This window comes from Melanotaenia boesemani, chromosome 20 (genome assembly GCF_017639745.1).
Source record: "Melanotaenia boesemani isolate fMelBoe1 chromosome 20, fMelBoe1.pri, whole genome shotgun sequence".
In the NCBI taxonomy this organism is placed as follows: Eukaryota; Metazoa; Chordata; class Actinopteri; order Atheriniformes; family Melanotaeniidae; genus Melanotaenia; species Melanotaenia boesemani.
This window is the reverse complement of record NC_055701.1, coordinates 11,753,915-11,778,018: the sequence shown is the minus strand read 5'-3', so window position 1 is coordinate 11,778,018 and position 24,104 is coordinate 11,753,915. Positions and strand designations below refer to the sequence as shown.

The 24,104-nt window shown below is 40.4% G+C and overlaps 1 protein-coding gene across 1 annotated transcript in view; it reads left to right on the top strand.

Moving 5' to 3' along the window:
* LOC121631697 (latent-transforming growth factor beta-binding protein 2-like) overlaps positions 1–24,104 on the top strand; it is an 80,439-nt gene that overhangs the window by 41,017 nt on the left and 15,318 nt on the right. Inside the window, exons 9-31 of the mRNA XM_041972714.1 lie at positions 5,082–5,156; positions 8,635–8,757; positions 8,855–9,019; positions 10,414–10,707; positions 11,433–11,452; positions 11,684–11,720; positions 11,869–11,943; positions 12,740–12,865; positions 13,314–13,442; positions 13,646–13,765; positions 14,011–14,130; positions 17,001–17,120; positions 17,318–17,440; positions 17,561–17,686; positions 17,860–17,985; positions 18,175–18,300; positions 18,464–18,589; positions 19,070–19,195; positions 20,134–20,259; positions 20,429–20,548; positions 20,683–20,808; positions 22,932–23,051; positions 23,699–23,818. Of these exons, the coding sequence (XP_041828648.1) occupies positions 5,082–5,156; positions 8,635–8,757; positions 8,855–9,019; positions 10,414–10,707; positions 11,433–11,452; positions 11,684–11,720; positions 11,869–11,943; positions 12,740–12,865; positions 13,314–13,442; positions 13,646–13,765; positions 14,011–14,130; positions 17,001–17,120; positions 17,318–17,440; positions 17,561–17,686; positions 17,860–17,985; positions 18,175–18,300; positions 18,464–18,589; positions 19,070–19,195; positions 20,134–20,259; positions 20,429–20,548; positions 20,683–20,808; positions 22,932–23,051; positions 23,699–23,818 (2,769 nt within the window). The remainder of the gene's footprint in view (positions 1–5,081; positions 5,157–8,634; positions 8,758–8,854; positions 9,020–10,413; positions 10,708–11,432; positions 11,453–11,683; positions 11,721–11,868; positions 11,944–12,739; positions 12,866–13,313; positions 13,443–13,645; positions 13,766–14,010; positions 14,131–17,000; positions 17,121–17,317; positions 17,441–17,560; positions 17,687–17,859; positions 17,986–18,174; positions 18,301–18,463; positions 18,590–19,069; positions 19,196–20,133; positions 20,260–20,428; positions 20,549–20,682; positions 20,809–22,931; positions 23,052–23,698; positions 23,819–24,104) is intronic.

Sequence of the window (24,104 nt, the reverse complement as noted above, 5' to 3'; positions counted from 1 at the left end):
TGATTAGACAGAAATGTTACATCTCTAATGTCACAACCTTATTAGAATTATCATTGTTGATTTAGTGTTATCCCTTCACAATTAGAATGATGAAACTATTAGCTGAGGCATCAGTGTGGCTTATCACAGCTAAGTAGACCTTACCATTGTGACAAATAAATCCTTGTTAGAAAAAGATGGATATAAAATTTGCAATCCCTTTCTTAATTTAAAAGCAAGCTAAGCTAGGCATTGAGAAAGTATTGTGACATCTTTTGAAACAAGCCCAGGTGGTTAATTTTCCACAGTGAATTGGATTATAGAGGAACGCGAGTCTGTTTTGAATGTGTTTGATGTGGGTTACACTGTCATCAGTATCTCTGAGAGGGGCGTTAAACTAAATTGTCAAGCTGCAAACACAGATATAAAATGCATATTTTCATAAACAGAAACAATTACAAGTATGTTTTGAGTAAAGACAAAAACAGCTCCTCATCAAAGCCCATTTGTCACTGCTCATGTATTGTAGATTGATTGTTTTTTAAGCAATAATATACATATAGTGCACAGTTAAGCCTGCTAATGATTGAGAAAGTGGTTTTGTGTTAATGTCAGTATCAGTAAGAGGGTGTTGATATCAATCCTATGTGTCCTCACAGATGAGCCTTAGTGTCACCAGCAGGAACATATTATTTACAGGGCATGTGATATGGACCATGTCAGACAGGCAAATGTGGCGTGTGCCAAGGAAAAAAGTTAATTTCCTCTACATTGTTTGTTCAAATCAAGCATTGGCTCAATGGCCAAAAAGACATGGCTATGCCATTGGAGGAACCCTGAAGACCTAAAAGCCTCTGTGGTGATTAAAGAGCTCTGCTTGTCCTCTCTCGGTGGCACCAATTTCTCCTGTGGCAGTTTGTCAGTAAGTAAATTGCTGGATAAGTTCCTAAATAGGCCTTGGCTTAGGTATTGGTTGTTCTCCTATAGAGTAGCCTCTAATGGAATAGGAGAATGCAGTGTACTGTGAATAGCATCCATCTCTCCTTCCTTCTCCCATAGGTTCTTAGGTTTTACGCAATGAAACTAAACACTGTGGTTGTCTCATGCAAGTCGCTTGAAAACTGGCAAAAGTTTTTAAGGCCTGTGATTGATGGACCAGCTCAGCTGTCTTAGAAGAACAGCCCACAGGCTATGAGGTCTATAGAGCTTGTACCAAATTTAGTAATTAAAGCTTTTTGTATTGCTGAGGGACCCATATAACTCTAAACTCCTAAAACTCCCCTCTCTCTGCTTCCTGCCTCTTTTTCTCTTTATCTTCTAAGCTTTCCTTCTTTTTTGAATACCCAACAATGTTTTTCATTCCCAAGCAAATTTAACATTGATATCAAAAAGAGACTTAAAGGATTAATTCAGATTTAAGTTGGGAGAACACTGGCAATCGAGAAACTCCAAGGAATTTGAATTACACTTTCAGGTCAGGGGATTTGAGCAAATATTGAACAACCTCCAGTGGAATGCAAAACACAATTGAATGGAGATGGACAATAAATTAGTGAAGGGTGACAAAATCTTTTGTTGAACAGGGCTAAATGGATAGACAAAAATTCGAAAGTTTTGTCTGTACACTCTGTGAAAATGGAAAAGTCTTAGTCTACAGTCTTTGTAACCAAGGGTGACACTAATGATGCGCAGCTTGAGCTCACTCTTGCAAGCCACTGCCCGTGTAGCTCTATATTTTCAACACAAATGACTGTAGAAACAACCCTGGGAACTGGCACGTCATTAAACCTTCCAAGGATACAAACAATCTTTGCTTCTTGTATAAAAAGGAGAATTTCATGGCCAAATTGCCTCTAATTTTTAGTGGGATTCAGGCACAAAACTAACTTATATTGTTTTATCATTGCTTAAGAAGGAAAAAATACACAAAAAAGCAAAGAAAAGGTGTCTGCTGAGTTGCAGCAGCTGGTTTTTTAAAACTCACTCCAAGCAAATTGCCCCCAGGAAACAATAAACATCAACTGAAATGAACTCCAGTAACAATACTTTTAGAACCAGGGAGCACATTAGGAAATGTTGAGATCTGATGGCCAAATTAGGTCCAATGTGCAAATAAAGTTTGATCAACATATTCAGTAAATCAAACTGGGAAACAATAGATGGGAATGTGCTGATTTGAAGTTTGAAAACTTTTCTCTTAAAGAATTTTACATTTTGAATACAAGCTATTTCTTAGATTCTAGTTCTTGAATGCAGAGATCATCTTCTTCATACTAATAAACTTTATTGAGACTTCTTGACCTCCCTTGCCTGGGATTCCTTGGCATATACACCCTGCTGTCACCCAGGTTAGACATTCCTTGATCCCATCACTGCAGGAGGGCATGTCCACTGCCCTATATAACCTCAGCTCATTACTCAAAAACATTCAAGACGGATTAAGAGGGTGTGGTTAAAGAAAAGGAGGTGGGCAGATGGGAACAGGGGCATCAGTTTGACACTGTACCCCCTCTTTTTTTTACTTGCTGCCCCCTTCTGCTGACCCACTTCTGCTCTGTCAACCCTCAGGTACACTGACCCTCCCTGGTCGACTGGGTCACAGCAGGACCAAACACAACTCAGCTTCCAGGACCTCATTCCCAGAAAACCCGCATGTGCCAGACATTCCAATCACTTATGGGAAAATGACACAAACTCATGACTGATTGCTGGCTTTATCCTAATGGAAACATATTTACAGGATTGCTGTTGTGGGTTTTTAAACCTCCTTCTGTTCAGTTCATGCTGTAATTTTATTTACAGTGAAACTAAAAAACATGGCTGGGTAAACATTTTAAGCAAGAAGTGAAGTAAAACTGGATGTTTCCTGTGTTTGTATTGGTTTTGATGTCTGGAGAGAACAAGTATAACCTTGTTTGGTCCTGCTCAGCCCAGTCAGCATCCAGATGGCCTTTTACATCATAGTGCAGCACCCTTCAGTCTACATTTTGGTTTATTTCAGCCATGGTCCCTTACTGTGAGCACTCTGTTAGAGGGAAAAAAGTATGTTTTCTTTGCTGGCAAGGCAGTGATGTTGTAGTGTTTTTGCACCTACGTCACCTGTTGGTCAGCCTTTTATTGTCATGACAACAGATTAAAATTAAAGCTATCTTTAGATCTATAGACTTGTTTTTTTATTCCTACAGTGTGAATCCAGATTATTTCACCACTGTCTTTGTTTATTTGAATAATGCATATCTTGCATTCTGTCTGTTTCTTCTCACTGAATGATGTCATGTTGTAGAATAAGTGCACACAAATGAGTATAATGCAGTGCCTTGCTTGGGGTTGTTGAAGTTTTATGGATGTTCATTTCAAATGTACATTACCACATTTCTAAATATGGTGGCAGACCAAGCACACATAAAAATGGTTTCAGTTGGATCAAGCTTCTAGAAAACTCAAACCATAGTCTCATCCTGCAATTCCCAGCACTCAAAGAAGTCCCATTGGGCAGACACCACAGGACACCCCGAGAGGTCTCTGTCATGTCAGAACAAAGGGGACCTCTATAAAATTAGACAGATGGCTTTAATATTTTGCCTGATCTATGCTCACATGCAGTGAAGGTACATTAAAAAAACCACAAAACATCACATCTCATATTTTATAATAGTAAAAGTCAAACTCATTAATTTAAATTGCACCATAAGCAGAGACATAAAACTTTGGACCACTTTATAATGTGTTTTTCCAAGCTAAGCATCGACCATGGGTAGCATGCTGCTCCATTCCATGATGTGCTGGTCAGTCACAGGAGGTTATTCAGCAACACTGAACGCCACAGGAAATCATTCCTCCCTGTGACTATCAACACTCTAACTCCACCCTCGGTGACTGATATTTTACAAGTTATGATATACATTTTTTACTACTTAGCATTTTGCTACTTCTTTCTACTTCTATCGTCACTTCTTTTTAATTTTTTAACTATTATTACGTCTTTTTATCTGTAATGAAGCACCCTTAGAAAGGAATTTCCACTTAGGGAAATACTGAAGTATTTCTGAGTCTGAATCATGATTGTTAAGCACAATTAAGCAAAGTTCTGCAATCACTAATTTAAGTCGTCTGACATGTAAATATAATGTGACTAGACTGAGTGAAAAACAGTTGACAAACATGTCATCATTCCTAACAGCTCTCCTCAAACAAGGTCACATTTTTACTTCCAAAATCACAAGTTTGGTTGTTCAACATGATCTGTAGAGAAACATGTCATGTCAGTTCATGTCACGAAAAGTTCTCTTACCAATAATCCCTCCGTCTTTGCTCATAAACATATAGGACTCCACACACGCCAGTCTTTTTTCCCCTCTCTCTGTCAAACGTGCAGATAGAGGACAGGCGTATTCAAACACAAGCTTTCCTTTCCTGGCCATATCATTACATTGACCTGTCGGTACAGTTATTGGAGCGTGCTGAGGCTTGACCACATGTAGGATGACTAATGACACTATGTTTTCAGGCCTCTGTCACTGACAGTCTGGTCTCACTGGGGCTTTAACAGACACACCATGTTATTTACTGTAGCACCTCTGTGAACCTTTAATATACACACCTGAAGGACACACCATATGATTTTTTTTTACTGCTTCGGCGAAACAAGCAAAAAGACCTTTTTCCCAACTAGTTTTCTGACAACTTTGTACTGATTGTCATTCCTTGTGTGCACAGTTAAAACATTTGCTTCAAGTTTATGTAATCTGACCGGTGGTTGATAATAAAAGGTCATGGCTTCATACTGGCTTCCTCATCATATGATATAAGCTCTACCTTCATCTGTTTCTGAGGTTTGGAGAGTTATAGGAAATATGATTAGAGATGATGTCAAATATTATCATTATTTTCTGCTGGGATGGCAGTGCTGTCTTCTAAATGTGGCTAATGGTGATCCATTCCCACTCACGTACTTTAAAATCCCTTGAGGCCTAGTTGTGAGTCCCCTCATTTTTCCTCTTGCTCACATCTGCAAGTTATATGTTCCCCACCTCCTCCCTTTGCAATGCTTGGTGACAGGATGATTTGGTCTACTAAGTCTTGCTTTCTCTTTCTTTTTGCAGCATATGCTGTGATTGCAAATGGACAAGTGGAATGTCCCAAAGGTTTTAAAAGGATGAATGCCACACACTGTCAAGGTGAGTTAAAAGTCTATTTTTGAAGGTACATTTAGAATGTTAGTATATGATATAACACTTGTGAATACAAAAACATTTTAAAAAATGGATTTGATGTGATAAGTGTTTTGTCCACATGTTTCCATCTGCACATGGACGTCTAAACCAGCTTTGCTGAAGATCTGGCCCCTATGCAAATCATGTCAAGACCACACATTAGCCTTAGGGTCAGAGCTCAGCAGCTAATAAGCACCTGGGGCTCCGGATTTGATTGGCCTTGGGGCTCTGGGAGCCAGGCTGTCATTATGGCAAATGTTGCTCTTTGGGTACTTCTAAGGAAGTTTTTGCTGTGAGTGGTTTGTTGCTTTGCCATCTTAAACAAAAGAAAAACTGTGTGACTGCCAACAAACTTCTCCATCTGTATGTGGCAGCAAACTTGAAAGATCTGTCCAAGAATTTGGACTCTTTTCTTTTGCTTCACCATCATGGAGGCATGTCAGATTGTTTGTTGGCTTGATGGTCCAAGAGGCAAGAACTACCCACAGTATAGACAATCTACAGCTAAAGAATTCAGAGCTTTTATGTTTGTTGATAGTGATACTAAACAACATCAGAATTAATCAACACTAACAAATAAACACTGGCTGCATGTTATAGGAAGAAAGTGCACAGCTTTATCTGAGACCAAAATAATTTTGGCAACACTGACTTGATAAACAGTGTCACAATCCAAATAGGGATGCTTGCTGTAGCTTTTAGAGTAACATAATGTTCCAGTAGACATCTTTGACCACCTGTACAACAGGCTTCATTCACTGTTTCAGCAAGTTTAACACTGCTCTAATCTGAACAGAATTATTGATGTTTTCAAGTAATGACTGAGCATGGGAAACATATTTCAATAAAGCAAAGACCTGTGTGGACAAGGACACTCTTACTTTCCAGTGGTGTGCTGACCAGCCAACAATTTTGGAAATTTATCTTTTAGATATTCATGTTTTTCCTTTGTGATTGTTTCAAGATGTTCCTCCCTTTCAGTTGCTCCTTTCTTGAGCTCCAAAATAGCAAAGCTGACAGTTACCCACAATATTTACTGAAGCACTTTAAAGTTTCTATCCCGTTCAGCTGCTGTTCCATTCCCAAAAATTATTTTTAATTCCAGGTCTGGTACCAGCTGCCAAGAAGGCAAAATCAGCTTTTTCTGAGATTTTTTTTTTCTTCTTCTTCTTTTCATTGCTCTCAGGATGGTGTCCAGGCTGCCCATATGTGTCGCTTCTATTCTGAGCTGCTTGTAGTGTGTTTTCTTGGAACAGAGGACAACTTGTCTCATGCGCAGTAATAGGCCTGATTTACTGCTGCAATAAGTGCATGTACCAACTGTTGCGGTTAGTGACGTCCTCCCTGCAGAGCGATAAGATGCCCCATCTAAGCTCAGTCAGTTCTCTGACTTCAGAGATGATTCCTTATCTTCAGAAGCTGCTTCTGAGTGACTGAGTCAGTCAAACAGGCCATTTGTAGCTGAGCTTGTTAGATAAAAGGCCCACAGAGATGCATGTGGGTGGTAAACCAGTGTTTGTAGAAGGCTGTATTACTCATTTACCACTTCAAAGACAAGATGACGGGAATCTTACATGACTCTTTTGGCTTTTTGGATCAATTTAATCAAAGCGTCTAACAGATTCAGAATACTTACATCTTGATGTGACCCTAATATATTTATAGAAATCGGTCTGTTGCTTTTCAAAACAATGGCAAAGTCTAAATGTAGATGGTTTTTGTTGCCCCATAAGTCTAGTTTGAGACTCACAAAGCAATCCAAAGATATTTATTTCCAGTATAAAGCTGATACATAATAGAGAGAGTGATGTTGTTGATTTATGTTTCCCTCTTCATAAAGAACTCTGCAGGTGTTTGTATGAATCATGTTTTTCCTCAAGTCAAGAGGAATCATGATCAAATAAGTGGACATGTCTCTTTATGTGTTATTAGGCTATAAAAACAAGCATCACACATTTTTTTGTGAGCTGCAATCACAAGCAACCAAGCATAAACTCAGAATAAGACGTTAAGATTAGTGCTGGTCGTGACAGGTTGTCATGGAAGTCAGCTTCAATCCTAATCAACCCACCAGCAGACTGTAACAATAGCACTAATCTGGTACTCAACCAAACCACGGATTAAAGACCCCATGTGATGAAACCCAGTGCTGACCTGAACTCTGACTAGATGCTGCTTAAAATAAAACCAAGTCACCCCAGCACCTGCACTCCAACTGTTGTTCCACGGTGTAGACTCTGAGTCTCAGCAAGGGCGGGCATGACTTTTGCGGTCTGCCTCACCATCTTCATAGTATGTGCCTCAGGATTGCTTCTCAACAGAAACACAGACTTATTTATATTTTCATTACACAGAAGCTGTGACTCAGCTTCAGAGTTTGCAGCCTCCTCAGAGAGATTTAAAAGAGAAGCTGAGAGGGCAGTGGAGATAGACAAACAAACAACAAACAACAAAGGAACTTTAAAGAAATTCTCTGGATTTGCTTCAGTCCTCAGAATTTATCAGCCTCAATCCTTTGTAAGCTCACTTTTTCCAGCAGGAAGCAAAACAACAAAACAAGAACAGATTAATTAGAATTTGGGAAAATCTGCGGTGACAGGCTGTCGGGTTCCAGTCGTCAAAGCAATGGGAAAAGATCTAATGATGTACTCTTTGTTTAACACGGTAGAACAACAAACTTTGCATGGTCCCAGTGTGATCGCATTACTAAGAGCCTCAAATATGTCCCCCATGCTTCTGGCTAACACATTACCTTACTAGCTTGACTCCATTTGATTTACTCAGGAGTTGTTGGAGCAGTAGACAAAATCTATCAGCCCCTGTATGACTCCAGTATATGTTTCAGGCTACATGAAAACAGAGGAAAAAAACCTCTTTAAGACTTTTACTTGTTGACATGAGCTGAAGATTCTCTTACATAACTGCACACTGTAAGGGAAAGATCCTGAGGAAGACTGTAATGTAAAACATTCTGGGGCACCCTTTGTTGGAGATTCTTCTTTCAGATTTAAATAATTAAAGAAACAAGATTCAGACTGTACTTTGTTTCACACTGGTCAAATTTATTATGCATGTCTCAGCCTTGTCACCACTCCTAGCTTTCAAACAAATCCATAACCTTAAAATTTGCATGTTTCATCACTTCTCAGCAGATTTGAGTACATGATCTTTTGCAACTTTCTGACTTCTTTCAAGATGCAAATGGTTTCTTTTCTTTGACTTTGATTTTTACCATATCTGCTGGTCTGAAAATATGAAAGCTCTGTATAATCCATGTAATGTGCAATGCCCTAAATTTGACAGATGGTTAAACCAAGTTTGCTTGAGAGGTTCAGCATGAGTTCACAAAATGTTTTGATATAGGAAATCCATGACTTCATGATTTTATGATAATCAGAATATGCTGCATACTAGATGACTGGATGTACTGCATATTTCACAGACATCAATGAGTGCCTATTGCCAGGAATATGCAAAAATGCTCAATGCCTCAACACAAAAGGAAGCTACAGGTGCACATGCAAACCAGGGTACATGTTAGATGCTGCCCGGAGCCACTGTGTCTGTAAGTATTGCTTTTTTTCTTGGGATCATTTCAGAACAGTTGTTTAATTTATGTAGTGCATTGAAGTGAATACAATGATGTATAACTACACCTCCAGCGGACAAGGCAGTGTCAGACCAGAGGGCATCATGCTACAGATCGGTTTCAGCAGGCATGTGCTCTCTACCGCTTGCTAATCACATCACCAAGCAGATATGCTGCTGCAGCCGTGTGGGCAAGGCCTGGGGACCTCTGTGTGACCGCTGTCCATTTCCAGGCACAGGTACAGTACCAAAATCTACCTGTATTGCTGTTGAGTTAGTCCTAAAGAATCAGCTTATCCTCATTCTGTAATCTCAGATATTCATTTCTGGTTTTACTTTTCCTGCTGGGCAACACTGTTCTGGGTTAAATGCTTTTGCAGATATGAAATGTCACGTATAATCTACTGTAAGCTCTTGTAGAGAGAGCAAAGGCAAAGACTATTTACCACACATTCACCATTCTGCTCTCTGCCAGGCTTGTGAAGCATTTTAAAATAACTAAGTGTGTTTGGAGTGGAAAAGAACCAAAAACATAACAGTTTTCATATTTTGGAGGCTACATAACAGTGGGAGTCAGTCTTGTGTTATCACTCCAACCCTCAGAGAGAAACCCTACTAATATATCGGCAAAGCTTCACAGCAGAAATTCTTAGCATTGCCAAGTGAAACATGGGAAGTAGTTGTCATCTTTTTCTCCATCCAGATTTAATCTTCAAAGTCTCAGAGAGAAACAGGCTCGTTTTATGGAGTGTCTGTGCTGGCCAGTGATTCATAGGGATTGTCACAGATCAGATATCACAAACAGACATCCTTGGAGCTGCTCAACCAGGACAGTCACAAAGCACACTTATGCAGCCTTTGATTGTTCCAGACTCTGGCTTTTGCATCGCACAGAAAGCTACAAGCCTTGTTCCAAGCAAAGTGACCAGGCCCATTACTTTTGACTTGGTAGCAGAAGCTATATATACTCTACATCATCAGATGTGGCTCCTCATCATACAAAGCCTCATTTCCCTCTGCTTTAACTTTAATCATTCAGTAGTCCACGTTCCCCACATTTACACAAGCATTTACACCGACCACATATCTGTCATTACTTATATCTCTATTCCAGACTCTTTTGGCGTGGAGTTGCTGGTTTCAGGTCAGGTACGGGACACAAAGCTTCTCATTTGTAATAGATTCACCATTGCTGAGGTTTGTTGGACTCAGAAACAAAGAGGTGCAGTCTCCCTCCTTTTATCTAGCCAGCCAATCCTCCATAAGCCTCCCACTCACACGCCTCTACAGCTAAGAGTTCAAGGGTCAGTCAGCGTTACATGATCCACTACTTCCCCTACTGGCATCGTTATGTCTGTGTGTTTCAATGTGCACACATCCCCCAATCTTCCAAATCCTCTCTGTGACAGCTGTCACTGGCATGCCAGTTCATTGGTTCAGCAACAACTACCCCATCTCCTCATTCACAGCACACTGTAAAAAAATAGCACGCACATCATAGCAGTTTTACACAGATGGTTCATGATGTTACTGTGAACATCAATCAGAAAAACTTGGCTTTATGAGTCCCAGCTCCCACTACAGGAGCGATATCTTCTCTTACTTGTTTGCTCCTGTGTTTCCTTTCTTGCAGACCACTTCAAGGAGATCTGCCCAGCTGGTCATGGATATACTTACTCACGCTCAGATGTGCAGATTTCTCTGAGACAGCTGGAAGATGATGAGCTGCAGAGCACCGGTGTATCACTTGAGGAACAGTATCCTCAGTTTCCATCCTCTGAGCCTTCATTGCTGCTGCCCAGCTACCCACAAACACCTCATGTGCCTCAATACTCTGAGTACCCTGAGACACCACAAGCACCTCAGTACCCTTTGACTCCACAACATCCTTTTCATCCAGATAGAGAAACAACTAGACAACTAGAAGGTAACAGTACGATCTTTTATAAATTTAATCTCTACCTTGTTATGTTGCTAAGAATGGATAGTAAAGATACACCTTGTTTAATGTACACTTAGGACCGGGGAGGTTACCTAAACCCTCACAATGAGATAAGAAAAGCACTGCAAGCTGAATGATTATGCAACTAAATATTTTCTACAAGAATATAAATAGATTTATCTTTTTTGTGAGGATCCAGACATCAACAGGATGTTTTGGTCTCCACAAATAAATATTTTCTACAACACAGAGTCCCATGTCTCCCATCCATCAAGATGAAGCAAAAAAATTCACAAATAACTGACTACATGTTTAATGCGTGTTTATATCCTCTGCATGTTCTGTGAATGTTGCTTCTTGATTTAATGCTCTAAAATACTTTTATTGCCAGCGCCAAAACATTTTGATTTAATTGACCATATAATTCGATAAATATTCAGGGATTTTTGTCTTCATTATCTGAGAGATCTATTTCCTTGCATTTTCTTGATCAGTAATCTACACTACACTTCAAATACTCCCAAATCTTGCCTTAATCCGAGGATATTTGTACTGACAGCTTTATTCTATCAAATATAAAGACACTAAAAGTTGCAAGTAAAGTGCCTAAAGACAGCCAGGCTGTAATGTCTTCAGCCAGTGATAACATTAGCAGGATGTTAATATCAACTTCTGATAAACTATTCCTATTTTTCTCTATCTTATTGCAGATGTGGAAATTCTGAGCCCAGTAAGTTTTCCCTCCCTGTTCACCTCCTGGCACATGCTTTTGAAATCTTTTTCTTAGGACGGTATGCTCAAGCTACGTCAGCTTGTGGGCTTTTAGAGTTGTATAATTTATACAAACTACATTTTGGTAGATAAACGTTTCAATTTACCTACAAAAACAAATATGAATGTGAACAGTAATGAAAACTGCATCCAAATGGTTTTTGATGGGGAGTATTTGCTTGTTTTCCAGCCAGCTGTTGTGACTGACTCACCAATGAAGTACTCAGGTATGTTTTCTTGTTAATTTTAATACTTCTTTTAATGATTTTTTAGCATTTTAGTCATGCACAGACTTGACATGAATTCCTTGGCAGTCTCAATTTTTGTCTGCTCTTCACTCTACTACATGATGACCCACCTTATTGTTCTTAATAGAGACCTCGCCAGACTCCTCAAGCATCAACTTGAAGCCAGATTCAAGGGAAACAACCTCTCTAGATTCAGCCACAGGTAATCTCAGTCTAGAAACACTGAGTATATCTTTAAAGCAATTTGACAGACGAACAGTAAGGTGTAACACCACCATGCAAAAAGTAACTCAGAGTTCAACTTTTTTTGAATGTTCTTTGTGTGCTGCTGGCGGACAGCAGTGAATCTCATAAGGCATTTTTGCAAGCTTACCCAAAGTAAGGCAGGGGAAAGCTTTATTTGACCCCATTTTTCAGAGCCAGTTTGGCTTGAAGCTGCTGTGCTGCACAGAGGGGAAGAGGGCGAGAAACCAAAAGAGAGTGTGTCTCTGGGAAGGGGATGTAATCCTGAATAAGCAGAGGCAGGATTTTTAAAAAATTAGAGACAGGTTATAAGTGTGTTGTGGTGACAGAATATAGGAATAAATGGCAAAAATATAGAAAAAGTAAAAGGGATGTAAAGCTGTTATGAAGAGATAGTGTTTTTTGTCCTCACCAAGACATAAGAGCCCAAATTCAATGTCACAGTGTTTTACCTCACTCTTTTTGGATGAAAAAATGACAAGAACAATAATGACAGGCTCTATGGTGCATGACCTGTTACATGATGAACGCTTTGTAAGGGTGCCATACCACCTGTTAGAACACTACACTGCTGTAAAACCACTGCTCCCATCCAAGACTCCACTTATAAAACAGCGAGACGGTTACCCATGGAGAGCAACATGTGTTAGTGGAATGCTCATTTTTATTTTTTACTGTCTCTACAATGTTCAGTCAGAAATGTTATTGTGTGTTTTGTGGGGAATGACTGCACATCTTCTTTTTTTTTTTCATAGGGTTTAACAAATGTGCCACTACGCCCACTATATGTGGCCCTGGGAAATGTATTCCTGTGCAGACTGGCTACACTTGCAACTGTGATCCAGGATTTATGCTTAGTGCACTGCAGACCAGTTGCATTGGTAAGTAGCAAAAGAAGTGAGTGATAGATGTAGCAAGACAGGGGTAACTGTGCTCAAAAGGAAGCAGGGGCACACAAACATACTCCGAAGGCCAAAGTGGCTTTGTCAGTCATCAGAGCAGTGCAAGCAAGTCCTCAACACCAATCATCACACAGCACAGAAGCCTTGAGAAACAAAGCGAGCCAAAATGAAAATGATCCATTTGTTTATGCTGACCTGTTCCATGATGCCTGACAACAGCACAGAGGCCATCCAAAGAGCTGCCATGATTATGTGATCTCTTACCTCACAAAAGCCTTGGCTGCAGCCTCTGCTCCACTCAGCTGGGTTCAAACCTATCGCTTAGGAATGCCTGTATCATAGAGGAGCTCCAAAGTCAGGGCTTTCAATGTGTTCAGTGTCTACTGGTGAACTGCAACAACACTGTACTTTACCTCATGCTTTGTAGATGTGAACGAGTGCAATGAGGACCCATGTGAAGGCAAGGGCCACTGTATGAACAGCTACGGCTCCTACACTTGTAACTGCTACAGTGGCTATAGCCAGGTGATCACTCAGAACAGAAAGTTCTGTCAAGGTGAGACACAGTCCAATTTACAGTAGGAAATATAATGTTTCCAATGGAAACCCAGGCTGCTGTTAGCTCTGTGTCTGTTAGAGCTCTGCAAGTTCTTGTCTGTCAACATTGTTCATTTTAAAAGCATCCTGCCCTGATTAATGCTGTGAAACACAACATTCACCTACTTTTTCCATTCTCCTTGGTTTTCATTCAACTGGCAGACATCAATGAGTGCAGCATGCCCAACAAGTGCCAGAATGGCAAATGTGTCAACACAGAAGGATCTTACACCTGTGAATGCAACAGTGGCTATGCCAAGTCTCGGAGAGGCCTGTGCGAAGGTGACTTGCATACATCAAGACATAGAATCAAGTTTACGCAGCAGCACAATCCCAGCCAGATGGATTTTTTTTTGCCACAAATTTATGTGCATCCCAGTAACAAAACACAAATTATGTTGTTGTCTGGTCAAAACTTTAACTCCATGAGGAAAGGATTGTGTGCTAGTGACCACATAGCTTCTTTCTTACATCCAAGTTGTAACAACTAATTTAATCTTTTCATGTTCTTCCTTCTTTCTGAGCAGATCTAGATGAATGCAGAGACCCCAACTCCTGTCCCAACGGTGTCTGCATCAACACTCATGGCTCCTTCCAGTGCCAGGCCTGCACTCCAGGATTTAAGCCTGTCAATGAAAGATGTGTGGGTAAGGCAACCTCACACTCCATCATAGCAGCAGCAGTACCACCACTACTACCCCCCAGGGTCATAAGGGTGTTCCAACCACTGCTTGTAAATAAGCTAGGTCTCCCTTTTACTGTGTTAGATAACATTTACCTGCTGCTGCTCTTTGTTGGTATCACCACAAAGAATAAAAAGAAGGCTGCATGGCAACAGGCCGTGTCGTATTTGTCGACAGCTTATGATGCAGTACAGCTGCATTTGACCAAGTAGAACAAGCCGAATTACATTTACAGCCTCACAGGTTTTTTTTTTTTTTTTTTACTCAGAGGGACATTCTTGACTGCTGATGCTCACAAAAAAATCAATATAAATTGTATTATTTCTCCAAAGAACTTTATATTGGATATTTTATGTCCAGTTTGGACCTGGGGCTACATGACAACCCAAAACCACAGCAATGATGGCTATATTGCATGGACTGAGCTCAACCCTCCAGTCTTTGCCCATTCAGTGTTTCCACGTACAAAATATATCAGCTCCTTCACCCAGCAGTCACGACATATTATATTGTTGTTTAAACACATTCACCATGTTATTGCTGATCTTTTGATATCACTGGTCTCTGTACAAAGATCGTTTATAATACTTCAAATTGGGAGAGTCCAAATATTTTCTCCTGGCTATGGCCTTGACCAAACAGTGCATTATTGTTGGAGAGCTCTGGCCACTGTAGTGTTGAGCCCAGTGGAGGCAAGCAAGGCTTTATTACCACTGCTGGGGTAGGTGAGAGGAGAGACCAATCACAGAAGACATATGAGAGGGGCAAAAGGTCAATTCCCTACTGCAAAGAGGTCACTGCATGCAAACAAATTTTCTCTCTCACCCATAATGATGTCTGCCGTCCAGCATGAGACTCCTGGTAGGGCTTGATTTGACAACACAAATGGTCACAGACCACACCTGGTGTGTGTTTTGTTTGAGCTAACATGCCAGAAGCTTCTAACCTGAAAGTGGTCTTGTTACATAACAGTTCTGACTGGTGTTATGTACCACATCCCCTTCGTATAACCTTGCACCCTTTTAATTTGTTTGGAAACCTTAGCTTCTGGAGTGAGAATTCCAGAAATATAAAAAGCTTACATGCCAAATAAATAATGGAAAATATAGAGACTAGCTGTAGTAGTACTTTTAGAATAATTTATGATAGATTTCTCAGTGAGCTGGATGGCTGATGCTCATATTTAAAGTTGGGTGATCTCATTGTGTCCAAAGAAAACACCACTTATTTTTCCTGTTTGTCAGTTGGCTAATATTATTCATCCTCTGTAAATATGTGAAATATATAAATAGCATCTGAGAGGAAACCTGTAAATGAGGTATAACACTGGGGGTAAATATTTTCACTTGTGTGAACAAGGCTATAGTATATGTCTGGCACTGTGGGAGTCACATAAAATAGGCAAAGTTAACACTCGGTTTCCAGTATTTGCCTCAGTCAATTGACGACAGCACAGCGCAGTAGTTCTGGCTCAATTGGCCGAATCGAGGATAAGCCTAATTGTTGATGTGATAGAGAAAACAGCTCCATTCCCCTGTCAGGGCTTATCTGAGAGGCCTGAGAGATGATTGCTGAAACAAAGTACTGGGGCACTCTGACAGACGTCTGGCAGTGCCCACGGCTAGAAAAACAAAACCCGGTTTGTGGCTCTGTAGCGGTGTTTTCACTGTGTGACGCTTTGTGTTTCAGGATCTATATCACCGCTCAGCAGCAACCTGTCTTCACCTTCTTTGCTGAAAATTAGTTTTCCTTCCTTTCCCTTGTTTCTCTTCCCCTTTGAATGCCTCCCTCCTTTTCTCTCACCACAACATCAGCTAAACTAAAGAAAAAAATGTTACTGTTAACACTTGATAAAAACCAACCATTAAATGATATTGCTGCAAGAGGGTTTCCACAAATATAAGTCCTGGGTCAACTGTTTGGACTCATGAAGTGGAAAAGAAAGCTACTGCCACAAGCATAAAAAAAACCTTCATGAATGAAGTCTGTGTGTTGATGTAATTTAAAGACTGCTGTTTACTGTTATTTTGCTACACTAATTATCTTTTAATTGTTTCCCTTTTACTCTCAAACTATGTAGATCCTTATACTGGAAACACACTTTTTCCTGGATTTTAGAGTTTCCTGCTGCAAAAGTTTGTTTATTTATTTATTTTATTTTAATATTACAAAACAGGCCAACAGACCTGACAGTATCAGATGGGAGAGGTAGAGGGAGAGATTGCGACTTTCTCTGTATTCTTTTTTTTAAGAATGTGCATTTTTAAGTTGTTCGTCTGGCTGCCCAAACAGTAGAAACACAGGGTCAGTGTTCACAAATATCACAAATTAGCAAAATTCTGTCCACTATATTTCCCAAGTATTCATCAATACATTTTCATGTACAAAAACACTGAATGAAATTCCTGATCTTAGGTTTATAGTTTATACATAATTCAGCAGAATCATTAGTATTTTCTGAAGGTATCACATATCAAACATTTCTTAATTTTTATGAAAGTGTTTATTAACACTACCAAACTAAACTAAAGATGCAAGGAAATCCCAGAAATACCAAGAAATTGGAATCAAAACTATTTCTCAAAGGTTAAATTTTTAAATGCTGTTAAATGTTGTGTTTTCTGAAGCATTATTGTGTTATCTTCTTTGTGTGTTTTCTGTTTTACAGTTGTCTCTTCAGGTCTGTGTGATTTTAAGTACAAATAGTAAAAGGAGGGAGGTTGCATTTCCTGTGAGCTGACACTTACTGTAAATCACATTGTGCACTTGGGGTAAAGTAAAGACTAAAATCTCATATATATTGTTTCCTGTCCTTACCCCCTTCTGTCCCTCAGATGTAAACGAATGCTTGAATCAAACCGTGTGTGGTCGTGGTAGGTGTGTCAACACAGAGGGTTCCTATAGGTGCAACTGTTTTCACGGCTACAAACTCTCTCCAGACAACGTTTGCCAAGGTAACTGTCAGGGAGAAGGTCAGTCAGACATTATTACTGTCCCATATCCAAGTAACAGCTCTGTGAATAGTTCTCCACACTGCTACTACAGAAGCCTTGCGGTACCACTAAAGGCTCATAAAAAGCTACAAAGAGTTTGCGGTTGTCTTTATTTTCTGAGGCTCTCTTTTTCTTCTCTCCCTATATCTTTTCTCCAGATGTGGATGAATGCGTGCTTCCGGGAGTCTGCCTCCATGGCCGTTGTGTCAATCTGGACGGCACCCACAAATGCACCTGTAGCCATGGTTACCAAGTCACCTCAGACAGCAAATCCTGCGAAGGTCTGCAAAGCATTATTTAGAACCGTTGGGTGTAACTCATCATGTATACTGGTCCGCTCATGGAGTCATGGAGCTCTCCCAGCAGCAGCATAATGTCTGCAAATTATTTCTTTTCACTAGATGTCAACGAGTGCGCAACTGGTAATGCCTGCCCTGCGGGAATTTGCATCAACACTGCAGGATCCTTCTCTTGCCAGAACTGCAGACCTGGGTTTGAACCATCTGCTGATGGACTGAGATGTGAAGGTAAGAAAATTACTATTTAATGATTTATACTAATTTTCAGTGTTGAAGCAACGCTTGTAGATAATAATGACTTTTTTGCCAGCTTTGTAAAAAAAAAAATATATATATATATATATATATATATATATATATATTTTTTTTTTTTTTTTTTTTTTTTTTTTTTTTTTTCCCAGACATTGATGAGTGCGCTCAGAGTGACTTGTGCGTAGGAGGGGTGTGTGCCAACACAAAAGGATCCTTCACTTGCACCAGATGTAAGGCTGGCTACAGAGTGTCTCAAGACCGGCAGAGATGTGAAGGTAAATTCAATCTCCAGCTGTGCTTCTCATTCAGTAAAAACCATCAGTATTGTTAAAGACTTACTCAACACATCTGGGCAGTTTGTCAGTTTGCCATTAATTTTAATTTGTTTTGCAACTGCATTCCTACCACATATTATGCAGTTTTTTATATTTATGCATCCCTGTCTGCACATGTGTTTTGTACAGATATTGATGAGTGCCAGTCCCTGTCTACTTGTGCCAATGGGATCTGTTTAAACTCAGAAGGTTCTTATACCTGTGAGAACTGCCCTGCAGGGTACAGAGTATCATATGATGGGGAACTCTGTAAAGGTTGGTTTTTTCAACACTACCTTTCTCAAAAATGAGATTTTATCTTAACTTTAGGATCACATAGCCAAAAATTATGGTGAAACTATGTCTCTGTTTTTTCTTAGCTTTAATAACACTCTTGTCTTGTGGTTAATGTCTAAATGTGTGTATCATTTCACAACAGATATTGATGAGTGTGCGCTTCCCACTACATGCCCCCAGGGAACATGTACGAACCTAGAGGGTTCGTTCACTTGTGTCATCTGTCAGCCTGGTTTCACAGTCTCTGAAGATGGTCAACAGTGTGATGGTGAGGTTTTGTTTTTACTCAGGAATGTGTTTATTTTTTTGGTATTTGTATGTTTGTAGCCTCAAACATGCCAGACCTAACATCTGCACCCGCCAGAGTTTCAGTTCAAATATGCCAGTTTCACTGAGAATTCTTCGGCTCGGATTCAGGTTTTATCTAAGCAGCATCAGGTGTAAAGGCTTGAACCCAAAGTGCCTTCATCTGAACCCAAAACTCCTAGACATCACATCATAGCTGGATCCCAGACTTCTCTGACTCTGGCACCAGTCATCTGATCCTGGCTCAACAGATTGAGACACCAAGAGACAGCAAGATGATGTCAGACAGATAGCTTAGCTAAAAAGATAGAAATGTTGACATTTCTAATGTGTAATTAGAATCAGTTATAATCTTTTCTATTATAACTGGTGGACTTTATTTATTTGAAGCCAGAAATGGTGATTTGTACTCTGATGTCTATTTGTTCATATTTGTGTCCAGATGTGGACGAATGCTTGGTGAGTAATTCGTGTGCAGGCCAGCTGTGCTTGAACACCCCAGGATCTTATACCTGCAGGAGCTGTGAAGCTGGTTTTCAACTGTCTGAGGATGGTCACACCTGTGACGGTAATTCAACTTTTCTATTTATTTAACTGCTTAGAATAATGTAATACAGTGAACTTTTTATCCAAAGTCGATGTGGACAATGGTAAATGAAAAATGTATTAGTCCCAGAACATGATTAGAGGAGACCTTTTACAGTGCATAGTCATTTATCATGACATGATTTGTGAGATCGATGCAATGAAATGGCTGCTTTGACAAATCCAGTGAGGTTACATCTGTTATGACTTCATGAGAAGCAAAAAAGGAAAGACTTTTTAAAGGACTTGAACATGGTCTCGGTTAGTCATACTGCATATACTGTGGTGTGTTTTTGAATGGAAGTGTGGGTCTAGCCTGAGAGGAAGATCCCCCACTGATGTGTCTTTGTGGAGGGAAATAATTTTACAAAACCGTGTCCAAGTCAACCTCTGATAGGATTTTAATGGATCATCTGATGCCATGGAAAATATTCAGGGTTCAGTTTGAAATGAAGTCAACCACTCCCCTGCCTTCCACGTACTGCCCTGTTGAACTCGCTCTGTTCACCCGAAGGCAAAACTAAACCATCTCAATCACTTAACAATGCCCCACACTATTTTCTTCCTGAGAAATACAATCTGTACCGGCTCGAGGAATTTCTAATGATCACGTATCAGCTAGCTGGTGACTGTTTGTGGATACAGTAATTATACGCCACCTGTAATAGCTTGCTGTTTTAGATTTGATGACCATCCCACATATCTTTCCACCCTTTTTAATAAAATACTGTCAGTGCAATGTAATAAAGAGGCCTTTGCTTACTGTATGTTAGACAGCATACTGAGCTGAGTCACACATATCATTAATCATTTTTTAACAGATAAGACAGTAGAAGCACAAAAAGTGGGCTTATTCAAGACTGCTTTGTTTCAGATGATAACCTATAGCTAACCTTTTCTTCTTTTTTTTCTATCTTTTAGATATTGATGAGTGCCAGGCTCCAGGTGTTTGCCCCACAGGTGTTTGCACCAACACAGAAGGCTCCTTTTCCTGCATGGCCTGTGACCCCGGCTTCACTGTGGCACCCGATGGCCTATCTTGCGAAGGTACAGTGCAGTGGGTGGTTTTCTCTGGAGGCTAAAACATATCTCTTTACGGTTTTCACAAGCATGTTTACTTTGGTCTAGAATATCTTTGTTTTTATGGCAAAACCTGGAAAGATTTGGAGTGAGGCCAAGTGTTTTACAGCTAGTGTGAATGTGTGTGTCCAATCAGATTTGAACGAATGTGACGACACCGGTCTGTGCCTGGGAGGCCAGTGCACCAACAGTATTGGATCCTATAGCTGTATTTGCCCATCTGGTCTTGAGCTGGTGGATGAAACATCTTGCAGAGGTACTGAATATATCAGTGTATACATATAGACACGTATAAAATATACCATTTGTGATTAACTATTTCTCGAAAATTACCTTAATGATGACATGTTGGCACAGCTGTTGGATTATATTTGTGCTTATTTGTAATAGACATCAATGAGTGTCTAACCATCGTGGGAATCTGCGGAGAAGGAGACTGTATGAACACTGAGGGCTCCTACACGTGCATCTGTCCTGATGGCTATACCACCACTGATGGAAGGCCTGGCTGCCAAGGTATCTAAACACCCTGCAGCCAGAACACTAACAACAATTGGAAATCATTATTCAGATGATTTTATGAGCTTTGTGTAATTGGGTGAGGCTGACTCACAATTGGAGCTGAATGGTTATAATCTAATAATGGTTTTTTTAGCACACACAACTCAAATAATTTTTTACTGTAGCCTCATTGGCATGCACTTCTCATTCGCTGCAGACAGGCTGTTCTCACCATACTGTTCTGGGTGCTGAGGCTGGTCTTTCTGTGTAATGGGCCATGGCCTCATCAACTGTCTCAGCTCCTTCTACCTCAGCTTGGACATCAGTTTGATGTTATTCCAGCCGCACCCAATGACCCACTGGTCATTGGCTGGGGAAAAAATGTAGCCTTATTGTCAGCTAAGGAAGACTTTTTGAGCACTCTGGAGTGTTTGTTGTAAAAATACATGAAATTATTTTGGACTGAATGTCAGAATTGGATCAATGTTATTTCTGGTGGGTCCTGCTAGTTAGAGGTGGAGCTTTGTAAATGATAGGTTGTCTGGTAATACAAAACCCAATCATGACATGAAGCAGATAGGTTCAAAAGGTGCTGACAAAATCTGACATGCAAAGAGCGAGATTTACTTACAGTGTGGCACTACCTTTAGTCTTTATGCATGAACATTCTTCTGCCAAGCTTTGGCCTTACAGTCGCTTAGTTATCATCCACACACTCTGAGCTAATTGCCCAGGCTGCATCAGGTGCTCTGGCTACCAGCCACAACAAATACTGAGCCCTAATTATCCTATAAATCAGCAGTTGTCTTGTATTTTCAAGGAGTCTGCCATGGTGTGTCCAGAGCTGACACACAATGAAAGCCAGGCCTCTCTGACGAAAGCCTACTGAGGGAGAAAGGAGGATGAACATTCATGAAATATAGGAATAAAATGATGGAATAGTCCAGTGGTTCTCAAACCTCTCCTCCCTATATATACACAGAGCAAGGTGTGTGTATGTATATATATATATACATAACTATATAACTTAAAATTATGTAACTTACTATACTCATAACATCACAGACATGAGGAAGATGTAATAAGAAACACATTTACTGTTAAACCAAGAGATGATATTTGCCCTCTTTCATCCCAGTTACGTGTTTCTCCATATCTCTGTCTTTCTTTTCTACCTTCGATGTGTTCAGTAAACCCTGATCTCTGTTCTACAGTTCTTCTTCTTCTTTGTATTTTTTTGACAGTTGGCAAAAATAAATTGGTGTGGAGTGTGGACCAAAATGTTTCTAAGAGCAAAAGTTGTTAAAACATTAGTTTGTCTACTACATTTTCCCAATCCCATGCGCCCCCCATGTCATGTTGCCGCGCCCCCCGCCAGGGGGCACCACCCCCGGTTTAAGAACCACTGGGTTAGTCAGGTATGATTTGGCTTTAAAATGGAAATTCATAACAAGACTGAAAACAAACTGAAAATCATCTAAACTTGATCCAGATTTGCATTTTATGTCATAGCCTCACCACTTCTTTCAAAAACTTTAAAAACATTTAATCAACTCCAAAACTATGCAGTCACTACATATTTATGTTGTTTACTTGCAGTTTGAAGGTTTGCTGTTTTTTTTTTCTTCTTCCTGTCTTTGCTTCAGATGTTTATCTTGTTGTCTCAGTAAGAATAAACTGATTATCAAAAGTTGGAAAAGGGAGACTGGCATTTTCTCCAGTTTTCCTGTCTATCCCCCACCTTTTACCAGGTCCAAGCTATGTTGTAATGCTGCAATTATCCACCCATCTTAAGCCCAATCAAGCATGTAGTGTTCATCATTAATTTTTAGTCTGCAGGAAACAATCTGAGCATGAGAAGCTGAGGTAGATGCTATTTGTACTCCTTTGTTTCCTGTTTGTCAGCATACCATTACAAGCTCCAAATTGCTAACGCATCTTATGTTCTGACAAGCTCTGGATTACACATTATTTTGTGAGGGGCAAAGTTCCCTGTGGATCTAATGAGGACAGAGGATATAAGTGAATATTTTGTGATGGTCAATGCATAGCAAATCTTGATGACCCCACCCACCCCACCCCATCCTGTGGTTGTCTAACTTAATTTGTTACCTTTCTTCCTACTTTCTCTAACTTAGATATGGATGAATGCAGCGAAGATGTGTGCATACGCGGAGAGTGTGTCAACACCGATGGCTCTTTCTTATGCTTGTGTGAGGCCGGATTCAAGTTCAACACTGATACAGCTGACTGTGAAGGTAATAGGATGAAGTTCCCTTGTGGTGTCCAGTTGTAAAGAGATGTCATGGTGGTTGCTGACCCCCATCTCTGCCCTGTGGTTTCCTTTCTTTGTGTAAACCAGCATGTCAGCATTGGCTGTTTGATTGTCATGCTACATTAAGGCTTAAGCATACCCAGTATAGCACAGTTGTCTATGATTAATTATCTATAGCACCTGAGGACTTGACTCCAGTGAAAGTGTCCAAGCCTGGCTTAGAGGCTTTCCTCCTTGGTCCCCAGACTGAGGGGTTCCTGGATCATGTGGCTGGAGCCCTGAACTCCCACTCCCGTGAGGGAAGTATGAATGACCACATTGTGAGCAGGAGGTGTTTCTCCCTCTGGAACGTCTCCCTTTAGCTCCTTCACAAGTTCTTTGGTTGCTGTGATAATATTGTTCTTGGCCATTCTTGTTCCCTGCTTCATTTACTGAGGACAGCTACACCACAGGCCTCCTGGCCGACTCCTGCTGCACAGCCATTACATAAGGAGCAGAGGAGCAGCGGGGGGAATACAAGTTTGTGTGCAGGAGTGCTTGCGTCATTGTTTGATTACACATGTGGTTACATTTGCACCTCTGTTTGTCAGTTACCAACCAGCATATGTCTCTGTGCCTTTCTCTATACAGATCAAGATGAGTGCAAGGAGTTTGGAAGCTCGGTGTGTGGTACATGGCGCTGCGAGAACACCATTGGCTCCTACCGGTGCTTTATGCAATGTCAGCCTGGCAGTCTCGAAGGAGATTGCGGTGAGTACTCCAACCATGCATACAGTACTAACAGTCATTTAGAGCCTAACTGTCTATATGTTGAAGTGGTTTTGTATGCATTGGAAGGGTTTACCTATTTTTCAGCCGTACACGTGCCAGTTTCAATCCACACGTTATTTTGGTTGCACATTTTACAGACACTTCAGTTCTCTCCCCCACACTGAGATGATCATATGCAATGCAGACTTAAAAACTGATTTGACTCAGAAGTTATCAAGTCTTTATCACTTTGTAAGACTGACGGTTTGCACATGTGCTAGGCATG